This window comes from Rhinopithecus bieti, unplaced genomic scaffold, assembly GCF_001698545.2.
Source record: "Rhinopithecus bieti isolate Rb0 unplaced genomic scaffold, ASM169854v2 scaffold_76550, whole genome shotgun sequence".
Lineage (NCBI taxonomy): Eukaryota > Metazoa > Chordata > Mammalia > Primates > Cercopithecidae > Rhinopithecus > Rhinopithecus bieti.
The window spans coordinates 447,906-470,381 of NW_016828762.1; the positions used below are offsets into that span (position 1 = coordinate 447,906).

The following is a 22,476-nucleotide window of genomic DNA, read 5'->3' on the forward strand; positions in this document are numbered from 1 at the left end:
TAAAGGACATTGAATTTGGAAAGGTACAGGAATCCTGCTGAACAGAGGCTTTTAAAAGTGAATATCATCTGCAATCAGAGAGTATTACGGTTTGGGAATTACTGCCTCACATCTAAATTTAAGATCTAACAACAGAAATGGGGGGTAGAGGGAATATTACTAGGTAAATGGCCTTTGCCCTAAGTGCTTTGGAAATTGGGAAAAGTCAGAGACATTGAAGTGGTCATGTGACATTCTCTTCTCTTTGACAGGAGAAGATGACATTTATGTAAATTGCTACCCAATGTTTCCATTTGTGCCTTCCTTAGGTTCACCTGGACCACCAGAAAATGTGAAAGTAGATGAAATTACAGATGCAACAGCCCAACTCTCTTGGAAAGAAGGTAAAGACAACCATAGCCCAGTTATATCGTATTCCATCCAGGCTCGGACACCTTTCTCCGTGGGTTGGCAAACTGTCACAACAGGTAAAGGGGGAGAGGCAGAGGTCATCTGCACACATACAAATGGATTTCAAGTCAATGCTGAAGCATGAAGACTCTTACCTCTCCAATATTCCTTTGTAGTGCCTGAGGTCATCGATGGGAAAACACACACAGCCACTGTAGTTGAGTTAAACCCATGGGTGGAATATGAATTTCGGGTTGTAGCCAGTAATAAAATTGGAGGTGGAGAACCCAGTTTACCCTCAGAAAAAGTAAGAACTGAAGAGGCAGGTTAGTGTTTTTGTTTTCTGAGTAATGGGTTAATAGATTTCTGTGTACTTCCATTTCTCCTGGCCCTGAACTCCAGGCCAGCAGGGGGTCGGCCTCAATAATCCATTGCTGCAATTATCTGACCTTTCTAATGGCAGAACTGGCCATATGGCATTTGTCAAAAGAAACACATGTAAGTGATTCTGATGTAGTGTGACATTTCCAAGAGTTCAGTCCATTGTAAACGATCATTAGTGCATGTTGAGTGAATACGTTTTTGTCACTTAAGGTTATAATTACTATCTGACATAGTTACCCTGTTAACAAGGGAAGTGCTGTTTTCATTTATAACAAGCATTGACAAATTGGTAGGATAATGACATTTGTGAGTTCTGCTGCTAGGAAATCTCATTTGCCACCAAGCTCAGTGAAGGAGCTTAAGCAATTGATGAATAGGTATGTTTTGTCACTTCAAGTGTTGAATTAAGAAAGAATCATTGATAGGAATTTCCATGTGAGACAACTATTCACATAGACCATAAGACTGCTTTTATTATTCTAAAAATATCCCAGCATTAAAACTCAAACTAGAAAGTGTACATAGCATCACATTATAGGGACAACTGAGACCTAAAGACTTGCCTTTTCAGAATCTGTAATGTTACTTAATATTAACTAAAATGAAGTTTGAAATAGAGCTGGTAGATCACTTTAGGAACTCAGCTAAGACAGAAGTCATCAAATATGTTTCAATAATTTTCATGATGCTATTTTACTCAGAACAATGCACATAATGTTTATGCTGGGAAATATGAGAAACAGAGGAACTGTGCTTGCCCTGGTGTTCTGGTCATTTGTTCACACAACACATATTTTAGGGAGCATCCTCTGTGTGCTCAGCACTTTCTAGATACTGCATGTACAGCTGTGACCATACCAAAGACCCACTTTCATGGGACGTATATTCTAGTTTTGTCCTGGGGTTCACTAAGCCTAAAGTTCTCAGTGTAAGAATCTGATACCCCTGTGAAGTTTATAAATAATACCTCAAAACAAGATTCAAGGGTTTGAGTTTGGGTCATCCTTACATATAGCCAATGTTGTTCTCAGAATTATATTCTACTTGAAATAGTCACAAGCTAAACATTCATGCTGGATTGATTTCCCATCATCTCTGGTGAATCACTTTTTCTTGTTTTATTAACTCTCATACTAGCAAAGTATCTTCCAACTTGGTCATGTTTGTTTGAGAGATTTTGAATTTTTTTATGATTTCATGTAAATATGTTGTTTGATGATCTCATAAAAATATATAAATGTATATATGTACACAAACATCCATGTGTATGAATAATGTGCCAATGATTAAATTATTTTAAATATTTGTAAAAATTGCATTGTCTTTTAGATAAATATTACTTAATGCAAGTACCATTTCATCTCTGTTTCTCTGACCTGTACAGTTCCAGAAGTGCCTCCTTCTGAAGTCAATGGAGGAGGCGGAAGCCGGTCTGAACTTGTGATAACCTGGGATGTAAGTGTTTGGGCAGCATCTTCATTATCAGGGTGTTGCTATTCCCATGATCTTTATGGCTTCCCAGGTGGTGGTGCTGGGGGTGTGGTTGGTGGGTGCTGCTGCTGCTGGTGGTAATATAGTGGTGGTGGTGGGGTTAGTGGTAGTGGGGCTCCTGGTGGTGGTTGTAGCCATAGTAGCTAATATTTTTTATGCTTTCTCTGAGCCACCCACTGTTCCCAGCATTTAGCATATATTTTCCTCATGTCATCCTTGCATCAATCTACAGATGAAAATACACAGGCTCAGAGATAAGAAATAATTTGCCCAGGGTCACCTGGTTGGTAGATGTAGGGACGAGTTATGTTGTGGCTGTTGCCCCTCAAGCTCCCCTTATGACTTTCCAAACAGCCTTACAGCCCCCACTGGTGAAGGCATCTATTCCAACAGGTGCTTGAGTTTGTTTCTTTCCTGGCCATTCTCTCAGCCCTTGGTTTACATCATCAGTAGGAAAGAGGTTAATTAACAGGTTTTAAGTCAAAAAGTACTAGAATTACCTGCATTTTTTGAAGATGTTGATGATGTGTCAATAAAATTTTTGGCATGACTCAAATATAGCTTTGAGTTTTTCGTTAATTTTTTTTTCCTTTTTTTTTTTTTGAGACAGTCTTGCTCTGTTGCCCAGTCTGGAGTGCAGTGGCATGATCTCAGCTCACTGCAACCTCCACCTCCTGGGTTCAAGAGATTCTCCCACCTCAACCTCCCAAATAGCTAGAATTACAGGCACATGCCACCATGCCCAGGTAATTTTTGTATTTTTAGTAGAGACGGGGTTTTGCTATGTTGCCCAGGCTGATCTCAAACTCCTAACCTCAAGTGATCCACCTGCCTTGTAATTCATTAATTTATAAATTAGTATTTACTTCCTTTTTTTTTTTTTTTTCCTGATGGAGCCTCTCTCTGTCGCCCAGGCTAAAGTCAGTGGCGTGGTATCGGCTCACTGCAACCTCCGCCTCACAGATTCAAGCAATTCTCCTGCCTCAGCTTCCCGAGTAGCTGGGACTACAGGCGCATGCCACCACGCCCGGCTAACTTTTGTATTCTCGGTGGAGACAGGGTTTCGCCATATTGGACAGGCTAGTCTCAAACTCCTGACCTGGTGATGGCCGCTCGCCTCGGCCTTCCAAAGTGCTGGGGTTACAGGCGTGAGCCACTGGACCGGGCCCCTTTTTATTTTATTTTTTTCAGTTTTACTTCATTGTGCTTAATCACTAGTTCGATGTTTCTTCTCATAAAGTCAACGTTAAGAATTAGATAATTTTTATTTGACTTAAGAGATCGGATATTTTCAACTGAAAGTGTATCTTACTGTTAGAAACTCAGATTTGAACCGTAAGATGATCAGCTGTCTGAATAATCACAGAAAATTCCAGTGCATTATCTGGATGGCTATGAAATGGTGGCATATGTCTGTTTCAAAGCAGCTGGCATGACTCTCCTGCTGATGTTTTACTCCTTTATTCATCCAACTGCTTAATACAATGTAGATGATGATTTGATGACTTCTACAAATGCCTGTGGATCACAGCTCCATTCATTTTTGCCTTGCCCTTATGTGTAAGGGTGATTCAGTGTGTCTTTCCTTTATAGCCAGTCCCTGAGGAACTACAGAATGGTGAAGGTTTTGGGTATGTTGTTGCTTTCCGCCCTCTTGGGGTTACCACCTGGATCCAGACAGTGGTGACATCCCCTGACACCCCAAGATATGTCTTTAGGAATGAAAGCATCGTGCCATATTCACCATATGAAGTTAAAGTGGGTGTTTATAATAACAAAGGTGAAGGACCATTTAGCCCAGTGACAACAGTGTTCTCTGCAGAAGAAGGTATGGAAAACATGACTGTGTTTCAGCTCTGCCTAGTGACAATTATTTGTGCTCCAAAAATGGATATGGAGTCTCGTTTTGCCTTCAAATATATTTATTCCAAAGAACAATGATCCAAGTAGTAGTTAGATTCCCAGTGCAAGTGATAAATATCAATCAATCATAAATGACTTGAAGTATAAGACTTAATGGATAGTTAGAGGACGTAACTGTGAAAGGAAAATAAAACCTCAGGACCCCAATTCACTAGGCCAAAAGGAAAAAATTAAGCTGAATGCTGAGTCATGCAAGAAAATGCCTTTCCTTTTATTCCTAACCAGATAGCTACAGATAAAAGGTTAAATCTCTCTACAGGTAGCTACTCTATGTTCACCTTGCCTTATGTAAAGTACTGATTTACTGAGCAGGAGACCTAATTGATTAGCCTCCTATCTGCTCCTTTTCCCTTGCAACATGCAGATTACCATACCCTTCCTCTTTGCACTCCAGCCCACTCTAAATATTAAAGCCCTCAAATTCAATCTTTGGAAATGGACACAGACCACAGACTGTTTCTGTGAACCCGTGTTTTTTTGTTTTTTCTTTTTTTTTTTTTTTTTCTTCTGGGCATGGCCTTAACACCTTGGGACAATAAATTCCAAAATTGATTGAGACCTGTCTCAGATCATAACCATCAATTTAAAAATCTGTTTTGAGGAACACTTCCTATGTTCCAGTTTGTGAAGCAAGGAAAATCACAGCCTTACCTTGGGGTAATAAAAATATACCCCTTGGAGCTATCCTAGTCCTAAGTTGTCCAGTGGTTTCCATGGCCTGAGAAAAGGATGTTACTGGATGAAGAGTCAGGAGCAGCTGTATCTCATTCAACAGATATGCAATGTGCAGGTTTGAGGGATATGAACCTGCTGGTGGAGATACAGACATACTTCACTCTGGACCATTCCATTTCTTTGTCTTTCTTTTATACCTGTCTCAGATACTGAGACATCTAAATTTTGTCTCATGACCGCTTTAGAAAATAATCAAGGTAAAAGAATTATACAAAATTGCCATTTCATAGATCAGCAACAACTGGTGTAGTTTTTTATAGTTCTACAAAAAACAAAAATAATAAATGGCAGAAACTAACATGTATTCAAGTTTTACTACCTGCCAGACATTACCTAATTTGATATTTCAGATAAGAAATATAGGCACTATTATTTCCCATTTACAAATGAGAAAATGGAAGCCTTGTAAAAGAGAGTAATAAATTTGCCAAAATTCCTAATAGTAAGTGGTACAGCCAGTATTTTAACCAGGGGCCTTTGCCCTTAACCATTCTGAGCTCACAAAATATATCAGTGTCTCCCCTACCCTCCAGACCTGACAGTAAGTTGCAAAAAGTGGTCCGCAGTTGTCATTCCTAAGAATAGTAAGTAGAGTTGATTTTTCTTTGGATCCCTGCCCCTATTCTTGCCTTCTCACTTTCCGTTGAGTTCTGAGAGGGATTTTTTTTTTTTTTAAGGATAATAAAAGTCTTTGCAGAAGAGTCTTAAATTCATAGCCAGACCTCATTTCTAAAAGTTGCCAGGGATTGCAAGGGCAAGTGAGAGGTCTGGGGCGTGATGGCAATTATCCAGGGAGTTTTTGGACGCTGTTTACCTGTGCATCCAGGACCTAGGTGCTGGCAACTGGAAAAGAGGGACAGCCACAGCTTCTTACCCATTGTTGCCTCCTACCCACTGTTGCCTCCCTCATTTTCCTTCCCCTGTTACCATTTTTGCTCCCACTGAAGAGTCAGCTAAAAGTCTTTTTGTTCAAACTTGAGAAATGAATTGGGCTTACCTAAGGAAGAAGCAGAAGATTTCTGTGAAATCTACTGGGGTGTCTCTGTGAATCCAAGGGAGAGTTATGTAGCAAACCTTACAAATAACTTTAATCGGAGAAGCCCTGAAACCTCAGAAAATGGTCTGCTCCTCTAGAGCACCTGCACTGAATCGGTGGGCTCCAAGTATTCCTCGACTCTCCAAACCAAGTTTCAAATTCTCAAGAGAGAAAATCTAAGAGGCCCCACCTTAGACCAGGAATTCATCTCAGCATCAAGCCACCTTGTCTAAGAAGCAGGATCATTTGACAAGAGAAATGCACCTGAACTGGGCCCTGAGAGGGGAGAACCACTGTGAACTCCATAGAATCTCAACAGTGCTTTTTACAAAGGGGGGTCTTCTTGCTGTATAACAAACCACCTCCTTTTCTATCTACTCCTTCAAAAGAACATGCCATCCACCACATTTCAGTTGTCCCTTCTGTAGGCCTCGCTAGAGAAGGTACTCACTCAGTGTTTATTGTGTAAATGAGCTTTACTTAACCTAGACCTTCATTTGGCAAAATGGAAACTAAGTAGCATTTGTAGACAGAGAAGTTCCCAAACAGTAGGAAAGAGATGAAGGGAAGGAAATAAAGACAAGGTGAGGAGAACACAGGCAAAAAAAAAGGAAGATAAGGAAGATGCCAACAAAGAGGTGCAAGGGAGGAAAGTATAGGTTGCCACAGCTGGTTAGCAAGGAAAAGCCTTTGGCTATGATGCCATCTTTTCCTAAGAAACGGAAACGGACCAGTGTCTCTATTTTCAACATATGGTGCCAGAATATTTCATAGAATTTTCAAGTATGTTAAAATGCTTTTATAAAAATAAGAACATTAATATATGTTTTAAACAAACTGCCAAAATTATCATCATATTTCAATTTCTATTTCCAAACAGAGCCTACAGTGGCCCCATCTCAAGTCTCTGCAAATAGCTTATCTTCCTCAGAAATTGAGGTTTCATGGAATACCATTCCTTGGAAGTTGAGCAATGGACATTTACTGGGCTATGAGGTAATTTCTTTTCTGATTAATTCGTGTATGTGTGTTACATGCTACTTTGTCTCCTTACATTTGAAATCCTTAACAATGACCTCTTATTTGAAGTCTATCTTTGGCTGAAATTTTTTTATCAACACATTGTTTCATCTGATGTTCAATGTATACTGAATTTAACCAGTTGAATGAAAATAACATTAGTTGGAGTAGAAAAGGAACGAAAAAAGAATATGAAAGGAAATCATGCATCACGTGGGCCAAATATTTTAGATGGATTTGCTAAAAAATAAGGGTGAGATTGAACTGCAGTATTAAGTTCATAGAGTACTTTCGTCAACAGGAAGTCACTGTCCTCCAGCTCTTTGTCTTACTTTCTTGGTGGCTTTGTTACATTGTGGGGTTCTTTTATAGGCTCTAGAGAAGCCACCTGTCTGTAAGATACTTTGAGCCTTCAAATACCTCTCTGTTTAGTGAAATAGGATGAAACATCTGAAAGAGAGGATAATGTAAGACCAACTATAATGAAGGTCTGACTAGGTCACTCAAACAGGAAATGTTTGCGTTGTCAAGAAGGATGGGACATACTGAAAGTCTTTATAAGGGTGGTAAGGCTTAACAGGACTTTCAAGGGAAAGTAAATAAAGGTGGAAGGAGTGGAAAACATTCTGGATTAGGCATGGCATGATGGAAAAGCACCTGCCAAAGGTTCCTGTTTGAAAAGGTGACTTCAGATAGGCACGGGAGGACCAGGTCACAGGTGGCTTTAAAGGCTAAGAAACCATTTGAACTGGGTCCCCTATTTAGTAGTGAGCAGTTAGAGGAAACTGGGAGCAGTAGAGCCGATAACTGGCAAGATAAATAAAATGCAAAGAAGATTTAGCCAACAATGACACTGTGGGATTCATAGTTGTGATTTCATCCCACCCACAGCTGTCTTCTTATGAAGCTTCCCTCCAAGCTTCCCTGAGGAAGTGTGTAACTCCTGATTCAGTGGCAGGCTTACATGGGCAGGTTTGCATGACAGGGCCACGTACCCCTCCACTTGCCAACACACCTTCAAATGAGAGCTCCAGGGTGGTCTCTTGATCAAATGTAAATGCTCTGTGGACTGTGAAGCCTAGCAAGTCAGATTCTTGTTTGAGATATTTAAATAAGCAATATAGAGATTATAGTTAGTGAGTGTAATGCAGTAGTGTGTCAAATTTGGGGCTCAGTTCAGACTTCTCAAACTAAGGCCATGGACAGGCAGGACAAAGCTAATCTGCAGAGATGAAATACACTCCCATGCAACCCTAAAGAATGGAGGAGAGAGGGGCTCATGGAACGTGCAAGAGGGCAGAATAAGCCAGGTGTGGTGGCTTGCACCTGTAATCCCAATACTTTGGGAGGCAAATGTAGAAGGACTGCTTGAGCCTAGGATTTCAAGACCATCCTGGACAACTTAGTGAGACCCCATCTCAATAACATATACAAAAATTAACCAGACATGGTGACACATGCCTGTAGTCCTAGCTACTTGGGAGGCTAAGATGGGAGAATTGCTTGAGCCCAGGAGGTCGAGGCTTCAGTGAGCCGTCATCCTGCCACTGCACTGTAGCCTGGATGACGGACTGAGATTCTATCTCAAAAAAAGTGGGGGCAGCCAGAATAAAATAGCTCTTTGACAGTCATTCAGTTCTCAAATGACTTGGCTTTATTCTTTTCCATAATTTTACCTTGCCCTTCTTTTTAATGGATTTTCTTTATATTTGAACTGCCTTGACAGAGTTTCTGTTCCTTGCAACCAAACAAGCATTGACTTGAATTAATATTAACAAATTAAGAAAAGAAAGGATAGGGAATAGAGCAATGATGCTCAAAGTATGGACTGTGAAACCCCTACAGCAGAATTACCTGAAGGTGTTGTTAAAATTGAGCTCCCACAGCTCTCCCAGGACCCACTCAATCCAAACGTTTAGGACTAGGTCTTGTTAGTGTATATTTTTAGTAACTATCTGTAAAGAAACATCTTCCTGCACACTTAAACGTAATAAACACTGGTCTTGACACAGAGAAGCCTGATCAGAGACAGAATAGTCCAGACTTAAGGAAGAGAGAGTATGAAGAAGTAAAACACCACATAAATACAGGAGAACAACTTAATGCGCATCTTAAAGGAAGCCAGGAATAGCTGGATGGAAGATTTCTTTAATTCCATGACAATGGATGTAAGCAATGAAAGATGATGGGGAGCCAACAGTAGCTCCCTTGTGGTTAGAGAACTGGCAGTGACATTGGCAATGGAGGTAAAGGTATATGGGATGGAAGGAGCACAGCTGTAAGGGAGTGTGACTCTGAGGCCAGTCCATAGCAAATCCCAATTCTACCACTTGCCAGCTGTGTTGGGAAAATTACATAAACTCTGTGAGCCTCATTTTCCTCACCTGTAGAATGGGGACAGTAAGAGGCCTAATTCATTAGGATATTGGCAGGATTGGATAAGATTAGGTGTGTAATGAGGTTCTCATCATTTCTGGCTCTTTATTTCTTTATCTATCTATCTATTTTTGAGATGGAGTTTCACTCTTGTTGCCCGGGCTGGAGTGCAGTGGCGTGATCTCAGCTCACCACAACCTCCACCTCCTGGGTTCAAGTGATTCTTATGCCTCAGCCTCTCAAGTAGCTGGGATTACAGGTGCGCACCACCACACCCAGCTGATTTTTGTATTTTTTAGCAGAGATGGGGTTTCTCCATGTTGGTCAGGCTAGTCTCTAACTCTTGACCTCGGGTGATCCGCCTGCCTTGGCCTCCCAAAGTGCTGGGATTACAGACATGAGCCACTGCACCTGACCAATTCCTGGCTCATATAATAAACAGTCAGTAGGTGTGAGACATTCCTCAGAAGAATTTTTGAGATATTAATGTATCTATTTCTCCCTAGTAAATATTATGTAGCAAATAATTGACAGTAAGCTCCCTTAACTCAAAGGATTATGCCAAAAGCTATCAAAAGGAGGTGCCTGCAAGACACTTCCCTTCCTAACTTTGTTTCAAAAGTTCAGGCCATTAGGGAGATTGTTCCATGTTTCTTGGAGGGTCATAGGAGAGAAACTGCAACTGAGGAAAACATAGAAGAGAAATTTCCAATGGCATTGGCAGAAATAAATGTCTGAAGCTTACAAAGCCTCCTGGGGCCTACATCTTTCTAAGGCAGTGCCCAGGTTGATAGCAAGATTGAACAACTGTGTTTCCTACACTTAGCAGTGATTACTCACTCACCAAACATGGCCCCCAGCTGCTAAAAGTAACGGGCTCAAATCAAACACAAAAATAAGTGATCTTGGGGGCTTTGGGAAGAGAGGCCCAGGAGTGACTATGGCTGAATCTCCCATTAGCTGAGCAGGATATGGGATTCAATGTTTGATCAAATTTATTTAAAGAAAATAACACAGCCAGGCGCGGTGGCTCACGCCTGTAATCCCAGCACTTTGGGGGCCAAGGTGAGCGGCTCACAAGGTCAGGAGATCAAGACCATCCTGGCTAACATGGTGAAACCCCGTCTCTACTGGAACACTTTTACACTGTTGGTGGGACTGTAAACTAGTTCAATCATTGTGGAAGACAGTGTGGTGATTCCTCAAGAATCTAGAACTAGAAATACCATTTGACCCAGCCATCCCATTACTGGGTATATACCCAAAGGATTATAAATCATGCTGCTGTAAAGACACATGCACACGTATGTTTATTGGGGCACTATTCACAATAGCAAAGACTTGTAACCAACCCAAATGTCCATCAATGATAGACTGGATTAAGAAAATGTGGCACATATAAACCATGGAATACTGTGCAGCCATAAAAAAAGGATGAGTTCATGTCCTTTGTAGGGCATGGATGAAGCTGGAAACCATCATTCTGAGCAAACTATCACAAGGACAGAAAACCAAACACTGTATGTTCTCACTCATAGGTGGGAATTGAACAATGAGATCACTTGGAAACACAGGGCGGGGAACATCACACATTGGGGCCTGTCGTGGGGTGGGGGAAGAGGGGAAAGATAGCATTAGGAGATATACCTAATGTAAAAGATGAGTTAATGGGTGCAGCACACCAACATGGCACATGTATACATAAGTAGCAAACCTGCACTTGTGCACATGTATGCTAGCACTTAAAATATTTTAAAAATTAAATAAATAAATAAATAAAAATACAAAAAATTAGCCGGGCGTGGTGGCGGGTGCCTGTAGTCCCAGCTACTCGGGAGGCTGAGGCAGGAGAATGGCGTGAACCCGGGAGGCAGAGCTTGCAGTGAGCCAAGATCGTGCCACTGCACTCCAGCCTGGGCGACAGAGCAAGACTCCATCTCAAAAAACAAACAAACAAAAAAGAAAATAAATGAACACATGGCACTCCTCAGATGGGAGACTGACATGCACACTCACCGTGAACAGTGTTGTCCTTTATGGAAATCATGACAGGATCATAATTCTTGACCTGGTTGTAACTTGTAAAATAGTTAAGAAAAATAAATGGAAGAATATACATGAATGGCTTGTGGGATTTCAAGCAGAACAGAGTGCTAGCAGTCACTGGTGGTTGTTGAACAGCTTAGGGGCAGGTAGATGTTGATTGTTTAATATAGTCATGCACTGCATCATGATATTTCAGTTTAGGACAGACCACATATACAACAGTGGTCCCCTAAGATTATAATACCACCATTTTACTTTACCTTTCCTATGTTTATGTATGCTGGAATATATAAAAATGTACCATTGTGTTACATTGCCTACAGTATTCACTACAGCAACATGCTGTACAGGTTTATAGCCCAGGAGCACTATGCTACACCATCTAACATAGGTGTGTAGTGGGTTATACCATGCAGGTTTGCCTAATTGCACTCTACGATGTTCACACAATGCAACAACCATCCAATAATACATTTCTCAGAACATATCCCTGTCATTGTAACACGTAACTGTATATAAATTTAGGTCAATAAGTCATCCAGATAAGGATATTTTATAAGAAAGTAGAATTACACCATTATTGGTCACACCAAGAAAGAGAGTTTCACTGAAAGACAGAAAATGTAAAAATCCTCATAGAACCATCACAGTGTCTAGTTAAGTCCACACCATTTTAGAATTAGACAAACCTGTGTTCAGATCTGCTAGGTTGAATATAAACTCTGCAAGGGAGACGTTAACTCAGCCTTTTTCTTCGTTGATCTATCCCCAAGTGCCTGGAGTAGTATCTGACATACAGGAGGCATGCAAAAAATATATGTTGATTGAATAACTGCAGTTTGGGCTCTGCTACCCTGTTGCTGTATGTCCTTGAGCAAGTTGTTTGAGCTCTCCAAGGCTCAGTTAAAATAGAGATAATAATAACTCACAGCATTGTTTGCAAATTAAATGAGATAAAGCAGCTATTGTCAAAATGGCCCAAAGAGACTCAGGGCTTTCACTTTTCTCTGTTTTGAATATTGGGCTTTGGGATGACATTGTACTGAAGAAAAAAAAAAAAAAAAAAAACAGTGAAGTAATATATAGTAATGTAGCACAATCCCAGTGTGGGACCCAGTGGCCACCATTTCTAATGCATGCTGATATTGCCGTCAAAGTGGAACACAGAAAGATGAGAAGAGCTATGGGAAAATGGGACTTTCTTGAAATTAATTACAGGTTGAAATGCATTGCCGCTTGCCTGTTTGTAAAGAGTAGCAAATAGAATGTCCAAATGTAGCATGAATACAGTATTGAAAGGAAACAATGATTAAACATTTCTTTCCCAAATGCTTGGTAAGTATAAAGAAAAAGGAAACAAGCTGAAAGAAGTACTAATTGGGAAAATCTTACAAAATAATTTATGTAATTATACCAAGATAAAAATATGTCTTTTCTTCGTTTCAGTAATGATTTAAAAATTAACCTTGGGTGGGGGAAGGACTTGGCAGAGTATTTAATTATCAGTCGTGTGGCTAACTTTCTGGGTTGCAGTTTCCCCAGTTTGGCTTTAAAATTGTTAATAGCTCCTGCCTTTCTCTCATCTCAGTGAGGGTTGATCATGTGCCATGTGGCATGCTGAGCACACATCATCATTAGCATCTAGACTAATTTTCTTTCTGATTTGACCAAGCAGTAGTTGAGAAGCTCATTTCCCTGGGCTCCAATTTATTTCATCAGCTAAGCCGTTACACTCAGGCTCAGATCTTTTCTGGTGCCCTTTTGGGTAGGAACAAGAGATACAGACATGATGAAGAGAGGCAGAAGCCTTTAAGTTCATGGATCCTGGGTGCCTGAGGAATGAAAGCTCCCACGTTCTAGTGCGGTATCTACAGTCTGTTTCTTTAAAGTCCTTCTCTGTTATGAAAGAACCACATTTGGGAGAATGACCTTGATAGATGATTAAAACAAGTCTACACTTGTGAAATGATACAGATTAGTATATTTTGGAGGAATCAATATTTTTTTCAAGTTTGGCAGAAGAACGTAATTAATGTGCCATAATAGAATGCCAAACTTAAACTTCATTGATGCCTTCTTCCGGCCTCCTGTTCCAAACAGCTGTACAGAATATGTTCCTAATATTTCAATTAGAATGAAAAAAGATGTAGGCCAGGCGTGGTGGCTCACACCTGTAATCCCAGGACTTTGGGAGGCCGAGGAGGGTGGATCACCTTAGGTCAGGAATTCGAGTCCAGGATGGCCAACGTGATGAGACCCTGTCTCTACTAAAATACACAAATTAGTCTGGCATGGTGGCGGTCACCTGTAATCCCTGCTACTCAGAAGACTGAGGCAGGAGAATTGCTTGAACCCGGGAGGTGGAGGTTGCGGTGAGCTGAGATCGTGCCATTGTGCTCCCGCCTGGGCAACACAGTGAGATGCTGTCTCCAAAAAAAAAAAAAGGAAAGAAAAGAAAAAATATGTCAAATATGTGAGTACTTTTTTTGAGACTATGAGAATCTCACTAGAAAAAAAAGACATATGCATTAGGTCTAATTCTCTGAAATTGGGCAAAGAATTCACTCTAGCACAAGTCAAATGCATATGGAAAAATAGGATACAGACAATTGAGGCATACTGAAATAAATATGACAGGCAAAAATGCATTCAAGTGTGTATAATGCAGACTTTTGAAGAGGGTCAAAGGGTTGGTTTTACTGGAGAGAGCAGTAGCAGTAGCCTTTTGTGAGTGAAGGTTGCCTAAATGGTGCTCTATTCTTTATTAGGCAAAGACATTCCGTACCAAATGGTGGCTCAACGCTGGGGGAATAAATATCCCAGCCTCTCTTTCCTTCCACCCTCCCATCACCAGCATCCTATTACTTACACCAAGTGAGAAGCCACAGGGCAAGGGAGCCAGACGGACAATAGTTCATACCAGTCAGCTCTCCTAGGGGCTGACAGCAGAGTGAAGAAGAGTGGAAGACGGATCTGGAGTTGTCTTCCTAAAAGACTTTTAATGCATTTTTACCTGCTTTCTATTTATTTAAATGTGTCTGGTCTAACTGCTAAATTAAAATATTTGTCTCTGAAAATCTGTAAATATGTATATAATTCTTTTTGTCTATTAAGAGTATTTCTGATTCAATAGCTATTCTTTAATGGCTGAAGAATGCCGTTTTAATATATTATTTTTATAAGCTGCATTTCAATTTTAAATTTAAATTAAGTGAAATCTCTGATGCAGTGGTATTAAGGACTCTTCACAATAGGGACATTCTTTTTTGGAAAAAACAAATTACTGGAAGTAATAGAGATATTTTTAATTCTGATATTTCTCAATTGTGTTTCTGTTTACTTACCCAAATAAAAATATATTGGTTTATGAAAGGGTTTTATGATTCTGAAGGCAAAAAATTGTATTGCCTCCTCAAGAAATTGGAGTTTTGATGTTTCATAGATGAATACAATATTGGGAATTGAATACATAGCCTGGTGAATCTCTGATGTAGGAAGGAGGGAGGCATTTTTAAACTATGTTCAGGTCATTCAACAATTCAACAGCAGTTGATGGTTAGTATGTACAGACTTTGCTGCGAGCAGTAAAGCTATGGTGATAACCAAGACAGACAAGCCCCTGCCTCAGGTGTGTGAATCCACCTTAACATTCTTTCCCTCCTGCTATCTGCTGGGTGAGGAAATGCAGTTAATTTCTGTCCCAGGTGCACATCCTCACTGGCAAACCAAGGCATAGTCACCCACGACTGCTCAAGAAGATAGCCTTTATCTCTCAGGTGTCAAGCAATGAAAAATGATTGAGAACCACAATTCAATATTAACAACCCCCCTCCCCTGGAGTGGATTTGCCTTTTATTTTTCCTACTCTAAACTCAGAGTGAATTTGCAATAGGAAAATTGCTGCGTTTATTCAGTTCTGGAAAATTCTCAGCCTTTTCCCTTTGACTATTGCTTTTCCTCAGTCTCTCCTTCTGAAACTCCAGTTAGAACTTTTCATTGTACCCTCAGTGTCTTTTAACTTTGCTTTTGTAATTTTTATTTCTTTATACGGGCTCTGTTCTGGGTTAATTAATTCCCTTTTCCACCATAAGTCTTCAGCTTAATTCTATCACTGATTTTATTTTTTAAATAATTGTAATTTTTTAGGTCTAAGAGCCCCGTGTGTTATTTTTCAAATCTGATTTTTTTTAAATCTTCTGTCATTGCATGGTAGATTCAGTTTCTTCTTTAATAAATCTAGATATTTTAAACAGAGTTATTTTAAACTTTGTTTCAGATCAGCGTATTCCAGCTCGTCTTCCGCTGGCTGGGTCTGCTGACATTTTCTTGCTCGCAGGGTTCCTCGTATGCTTTGTAGTATTTGTCTCTGCTTATCTTTTGTAGATGCTACCTTCATGTTCTGTCAATCTTTCAATCTTTACATTCACCCTTTTCTGAACAATTACATTTCCAAATTTTGTTCCTTCAGCCTGGATGCTTTTTCTTCTCCATCCCTGTACTGTAGTTGTGCCTATCAAATCCAAATCAGCATAAAGTTAGTCTGTTCTTTCAGTTGTAGTACTTTGACTATTTAAATCCAAAACAAACTGAGAAGGAAAGTGGGGTATCTTTTGTATTTCTTTCTTAACTTTTCCACATTTTAAAAAATGATCTGACCTTATATAAACATTTTTGAACAAAATTTTATAGAACATAGTAATACAGAAAATTGGCAATATTAATCACACTTTGTTCCTGTTTTTAATTATAGATATACACATATATATACACACACACACATATATACACACACACACACACACATATTTATATATATGCCTCCCTCCTTCTTACATTTCCCTTTCATTCTCCCACTTATAATCTCATAGTCCGGCATGCTTAGCACTTGTTCTGTTTGAATTTATCTGGTTCATATATTTATTTGTTCATTATTTTTCTCCTCCTAGAGTCCCTTTTCTCTGTTGTGACACACAGCCTAATGCAGCACCTAGCACATAGTAGGTCTTCAGTAAATATTTGTTGAATAAATCAGGAAATAAATCAGTGCCCATTTTAATGAAAATCACTTAATGGAAAGGGCAGAATTTGTTTATGCCTTCACATGTTTGGTGTCTTCTGCCCACCAGGTGCGGTACTGGAATGGTGGTGGAAAGGAGGAATCATCCAGTAAAGTGAAAGTGGCAGGAAATGAGACATCAGCCAGACTACGGGGCCTGAAGAGCAACCTGGCCTATTACACAGCTGTCCGGGCTTACAACAGCGCCGGCGCCGGGCCATTTAGTGCCACAGTTAATGCAACCACCAAGAAAACGCGTAAGTATATTCTGATTTATTTAAATGGTAAGGAAAACAGTTTGCAATAAAAATGATAGCCTTCTATATTATTTGAAATGGACACCCCACGTCATTAATCTCACTAGATTATATAAACCTAACTCCAAAACCTTAAAACTCAGAGCCACACATGCGCTTGTCTTCATGATATCCTCAAATTTTTAGGTAGAGACTCCCTGTGAAAATGAATATGCACCTTTTGAAAAAATCTTAATGTGGGGTGTTAGGTTAAATCTATCCCCTTTTCTTTGAAAATATGATAAGCTTAGTTGGGTTTACATTCACGTATTTTTAGTTTCCCAAAGTTTGAGGATTTCTGATAAGCATGAATAAGTTAAAATTAATGCCGAAGAATCAGGAGTGATTTTTCCTTCTTTACCTTTCTTTTCTACATCATTCAAAAAATGGCAATGTACATTAAATGGTTATCAGCAGAAGATGATGGTCCTGTGAATGTGTTGATTCTAAAAAATCTAACCAGAGTTGTCAGTGTTGCCTTCAAAGCTGAGTTTTTGTTAGCTGTGTATTCACAGGTAAATTCGCCAGCTACAATCATGAGTTACAATTATATTAGTCTACAAGAAAGTCAGTGATTTACAATTTGGGAATGTTCCACATGTATTTCAGTTAATCTAATAGCATAGTATACATTTCATCATTGTGTTTTATTGTTTTATTGGTACTTACTCACAATGCAAATGTTTGAGTTACTGTTGTCATTGCCCTCATCATAGCTAATAGTGATTGAAAACATTGTGTCCCAAGTAATTTATGCTCATTCCCACATTTAATCCTCATAACTACTCCCAAGAGGTAGGTGCCATTATTATCTCTATTTTAAAGGTGATAGAAGTATGGTTTGAAGGGATTAGGTAACTTATGGGCAGTGATACCATACTTTTACTTGCAGAAAATTGTTTTCTTAATTTATTTTCAAATTTCTTAATTGAATAAAAATGTTAGCTTAACTAACTTTATGTAAGAATGAGACAGTTTTTATGCTTGGTTGCTAATTTCATTGATGCATTTCTGTTTCCATATATCATTTCCAATTTTTTTGAAAACATACATTTTTTGTCTAAAATTGCAAAGAACTCCAATAATATAAAATTGAATATGATTGACTAGCATTTTTAGGCTAACTTAAAGTAATGTAAGACATAATTCTACTACTTTAAATGTTAATTAACCAGTGTAAATTTGATTAGAGAAGTTTGTATGTTTATGTTCTTTGTATTAGCTATAGAAAAAAGAGTGTGGCTAACAATTGGTAGTACAATGACCATTGCAGAGCACAAGTTTAGCAACAAACCATTTGAATTTCTATAGCAAGACCCATTTGTAAGCAACCGACTAATGTAACAATTTAACATGATCCTTATCTAATTATTAGAGGAAGTCTAATCTACCTGTTTGTCATACCACTTGGTTGCTGTTAGACCAAAGAGCACATGGGTTTGGAAATACAGAAACAAAAAATTCTGTATTTACAACTCTTTACTAAATATGTTTGGTTTTCTCAACAATTCCTACTGAATTAATATGGTCTAAATATACATCATTATTTATAGATTCCAAATACAGCATCAATCAAAAATTCTGATTGCAAAAATATATGCAAACAAGTTTATCTGGCTCTTTTCTCTGACTTAATAATTGATGTGATTACTTGCTAGGAAATTATGATTGTAAAAGACAGTGTAACATCATGGTGGAATCAGTGAAGAACTTAGTGGATTAGTAAGACAGAAGGAAGAGACTGATTAGAAATCAATAGAAATGTCGTGATAATGTACAATGAATGAATGAAAATTTTTAAAAGAAGCAAAATCCCTTTATAATTTAGAGATGGCATATAAATGCCCAATCCAAAGTAGAAATTTGCACATAACAGTGATGCTGATAATTATGGTTGAAACTTATTGAGCAATTTCCAGTGATGGTTCTAAGTAATTTTCATGTATTGATTCTTAATTCCCACAGCAGTATCATGACTTGCAGGTATTAGTATGCTTACTTTAGAGAGGAGGAAGCTGAGGCATATGGAGGTTATATAACTGTACTGAGATTGCAGAGTAAGTAACAGGATGGGCATCCAAATCCAGTCTTAACCACTATGGTATCCTCTCTTTCAGCCATATTGTTAGAATTTCATCACTCATTTAATACCTTTATCTATTGTGATTTTGCTCTGTGCTTAAGATATGGGTAAGATGATCACAGGTTGTCATGGCTTCTTTGCTCATGGAGCTTTAGTTTGATGGGAATTCCAGCAACTGAATGAAATCTCTCAAAAACAATGCTCTGCTATTACCACAATTCAACTGGAGTCTTTAGGTTGATCTGTAGATGTTATTAAGGACAATTTCCTACGTTGGGTGGGAACTTCACATAGATCATTAAAATCCCCAATCACCTTAAAATGGCATATAAAGAACATATGTTAATTTTTACATTTTATGTTAATAATTTTTAAATATGTACCAAAATTGCAAGTAAAACAATCTCTTAGAGCCATTAATAGTATTGTTACTGGTAGCTCTAAATAGTCTTCCTAAGCTTTGACATGGTTGAAGTGCAAATCCTATTTAAAATTTTGATAAGGCTCTTGTGATTATCACTATGAAGAGAATTACTCGTCTGCCTTGGCATAAAGAGCAAAAATAACGTTTTTGATTACCTGCTTGCTATCGCTCTTCCTCTATGGATTCTAAACTTTACAGGGAAAGAGTCCTTCTGTGTCTTATTTACCCAGCCACAGTGCCCAGCACAAACCCAGCACATGGGAGCAGCATATTAAATGTTGAATGGATGAATGAAACCTAAAGAAGCAAGCCAAACCTCAAGTACTATTATTAATCAAATGTACTTCCTCTTGACTGCACATTGCGAATTCAAGACATGCTGCAGTTCTTTACCATCTCACTTAAAATATGCAAGTTTCATGTACTCATCATTATGGAATTTTGTATGCAAGGCTTTAAATCAGTACAGTTTTTAGATGATATTTCTGATTAATGTAAAATAACACAAGGATTCTCAAGTACTGTAGCTTCCATTAAACACTTAATTTTTTGATATCCAAATACTTGTGTTTTTTAAAAGCATTTTTAAGTTATAAACACTAATTAGCCTCTTTAAGTAATCTAAGATGGGTTTCTATCACTTACCACTGAAAGAGAGCAAACTCGTAATAGCATCTTTCATCTTAAGGGACTGATGAAGAAAATTTGCAGATGGCTTAAAAATGATAAGTTGCATTAGTTTCTAAAAAGAAACATTGAGAATTTTATGTTCAGAGTTTGCAAGAGATAATCTGTAGGATGAATATTCTGCTTTGTATAATCAAACAAGTCAAGTGGTAATTCTGACATTCAGTATAAATGGATCCAGACACTCAACTTCCACCAGAATCATGTAATAAGATCTCAAATTTAATAAAACTGAATTGTTGGTTCTCCTTCCAACCCATTTAAATCCTCTCTCTTCTGTGATAGTCCCATTTCCTTAAATTCCACTCCAATGTTTCAGTTTCTCAAGCCAAAAATCTCAGAGTCACCCTCGAGCCATTTTCTCTCATACCCACACTAGATCCAGAATCTTACTTCTACATTTATCAAGAATTTACCACTTCTGGCCAGGCACGGGGGCTCACTCTTGTAGTCCCAACACTTTGGGAGGCCAAGGTGGGATGATTGCTTGAGCCCAGGAGTTCAAGACCAGCCTGGGCAACAGAATAACACTGTCTCACTATACTGAGACAGAGAAAAATATAAGAAAATTAACCAGGTGTAGTGGTGTGTGCCTGTACTCCCAGCTACTCGGGAGGCTGGGGTGGGAGGATTGTTTGAGCCTAGGAGATCCATCAGAGCTGCAGTGAACCATAATTGTGCCACTGCACTTCAGTGTGGGCAACAGAGTAAAACCCTGTCTCAAAAAAAATAATAAAAATAAAAAATAGAATATACCACATCTTACACTGCTGCCACACTAGAGTAAGCTGCCTCCAACTGTCTCCTATAGATCAGGGCAATGGCCTCTCACTGTTCATCCTGTTTCTGCCTTTGCCTTGACATCCTGATAATGTCACTTCCCTGTTCAGAACCTTTTTGTCATTTCCCATCCCACTTTAGGTAAATGCTAAATCCTTAAAATGTCCAACGAGGCCTTATACAGTTCACTCCCCAGTCTCTGCTGACTCATTTCCAATTCTTTTCCACCTTGCTCATTTCACTTTACTTCAGGACCTCTGCATGTACTGTTCCCTGTATCTCGAAAGCTCTTCCTACAGATACCCCCATAATGCACTTCCCCATCTCTTCCAGATCGTCACTCAGATATCACCTGGGTACCACCTGACTGTTGCTCCACCTTTCCTGATGCATACCCTTATCTCCTTCCCTGCTTTATCCTTGTGCATAGCCTCAGAGCCACCAAACGTACTGTATCTCATGGCTACTCACTTCATCATTGTGTCCGCAGGACATCATTGTGTCCTGCCTTAGCCAGAGTGTCAGCCTCTTCAGGACAGAGCTGTGGCCTGGTTTGATCATTGCTCTGTTCCCAGAGCTCTGCTCCAGTGTTTAAATAATCATAGTCAGTGCCCAATAAGTATTTGTTGAACAATGACTCTCTCCATCACTGTATCTGCTCTATGGCAGCATCACTCTAACCAAGTTCTCTCTTCGTGGTAGAAAGCTTGCCACCAGCACCTCAAGAGGACTGTTGTCTCTCGGCCAATCACACTGGGAAAGGTGGGCAGCTTCTTTCTGATTATTCTACCCAGAGCTAAGTAGGCTTCTCATTGATTCATCTTGGGTGAACAACCAATTGTTGTTTCCAGTTATGAAAAAAACTGGACCAGCCTGTCCTGGAACACACGCCCAGACTCCCCTGGAACAAGGGGATTCTATATTTTTATGCCTTTGCTAATTATTATATGTGTGAGTCTACTTGGGGAAATAGAAGAATGCCAAACGATACAATCACTTTTGCATTTGAGTCTTTGCTTTTCCAAATGAAATGCTCATTCATGTAAGTGGAGCCAAAATCAGTTACCTGAATTTAAGGAAATCAAGTAGGTGTGTCTTTTTTTTATTCGACTTTTTTAAATTTGTCTTTTAATTTTTGTGGGTACATTGTAGGTGTGTATATTTATGTACTACATGAGATCTTTTGATACAGATATGCAATGTGAAATAAGCACATCAGGAAGAATGGAGTATCCATCCCCTCAAACATTTAACTGTTGAATTGTAAACAATATAATTACACTCTTTAAGTTATATAAAAATATTCAGTTATTATTGACTATAGTCACCTTGTTATGCTATCAAATAGTAGGTCTTATTCATTCTATTTTTTGTCCTCATTAATCTCCACTTATCCCCCTCACCCCAAACCCCTCACTACCCTTCCCAGCCCCTGGTAATCATCCTTCTACTCTCTATGTCCATGAGTTCAATTGTTGTGACTTTTATTTTATTATTATTTTTCCATAGATTAGTGGAGTACAGGTGGTTTTTGGTTATATGAGTTTTTTAGTGGTGATTTGTGAGATTTTGGTGCACTCATCACCCAATCAGTATACACGGCACCCTATTTGTAGTCTTCTGTCCCTTGCCACCCTCCCAACCTTCCCCCCAAGTCCCAAAAGTCCATTGTATCATTCTTATGCCTTTGCATCCTCATAGCTTAGCTACCACATATCAGTGAGAACGTATGATGTTTGGTTTTCCATT

General features: G+C 39.0%; 1 protein-coding gene across 1 annotated transcript in view; it reads left to right on the plus strand.

Annotated features, from left to right (window-relative positions):
• Window positions 1-22,476, plus strand: part of CNTN3 (contactin 3) — a 340,350-nt gene that overhangs the window by 300,617 nt on the left and 17,257 nt on the right. The window contains exons 15-20 of the mRNA XM_017864604.1: window positions 309-467; window positions 567-716; window positions 2,159-2,229; window positions 3,859-4,093; window positions 6,840-6,955; window positions 16,528-16,714. Coding sequence (XP_017720093.1) covers window positions 309-467; window positions 567-716; window positions 2,159-2,229; window positions 3,859-4,093; window positions 6,840-6,955; window positions 16,528-16,714 — 918 coding nt within the window. The remainder of the gene's footprint in view (window positions 1-308; window positions 468-566; window positions 717-2,158; window positions 2,230-3,858; window positions 4,094-6,839; window positions 6,956-16,527; window positions 16,715-22,476) is intronic.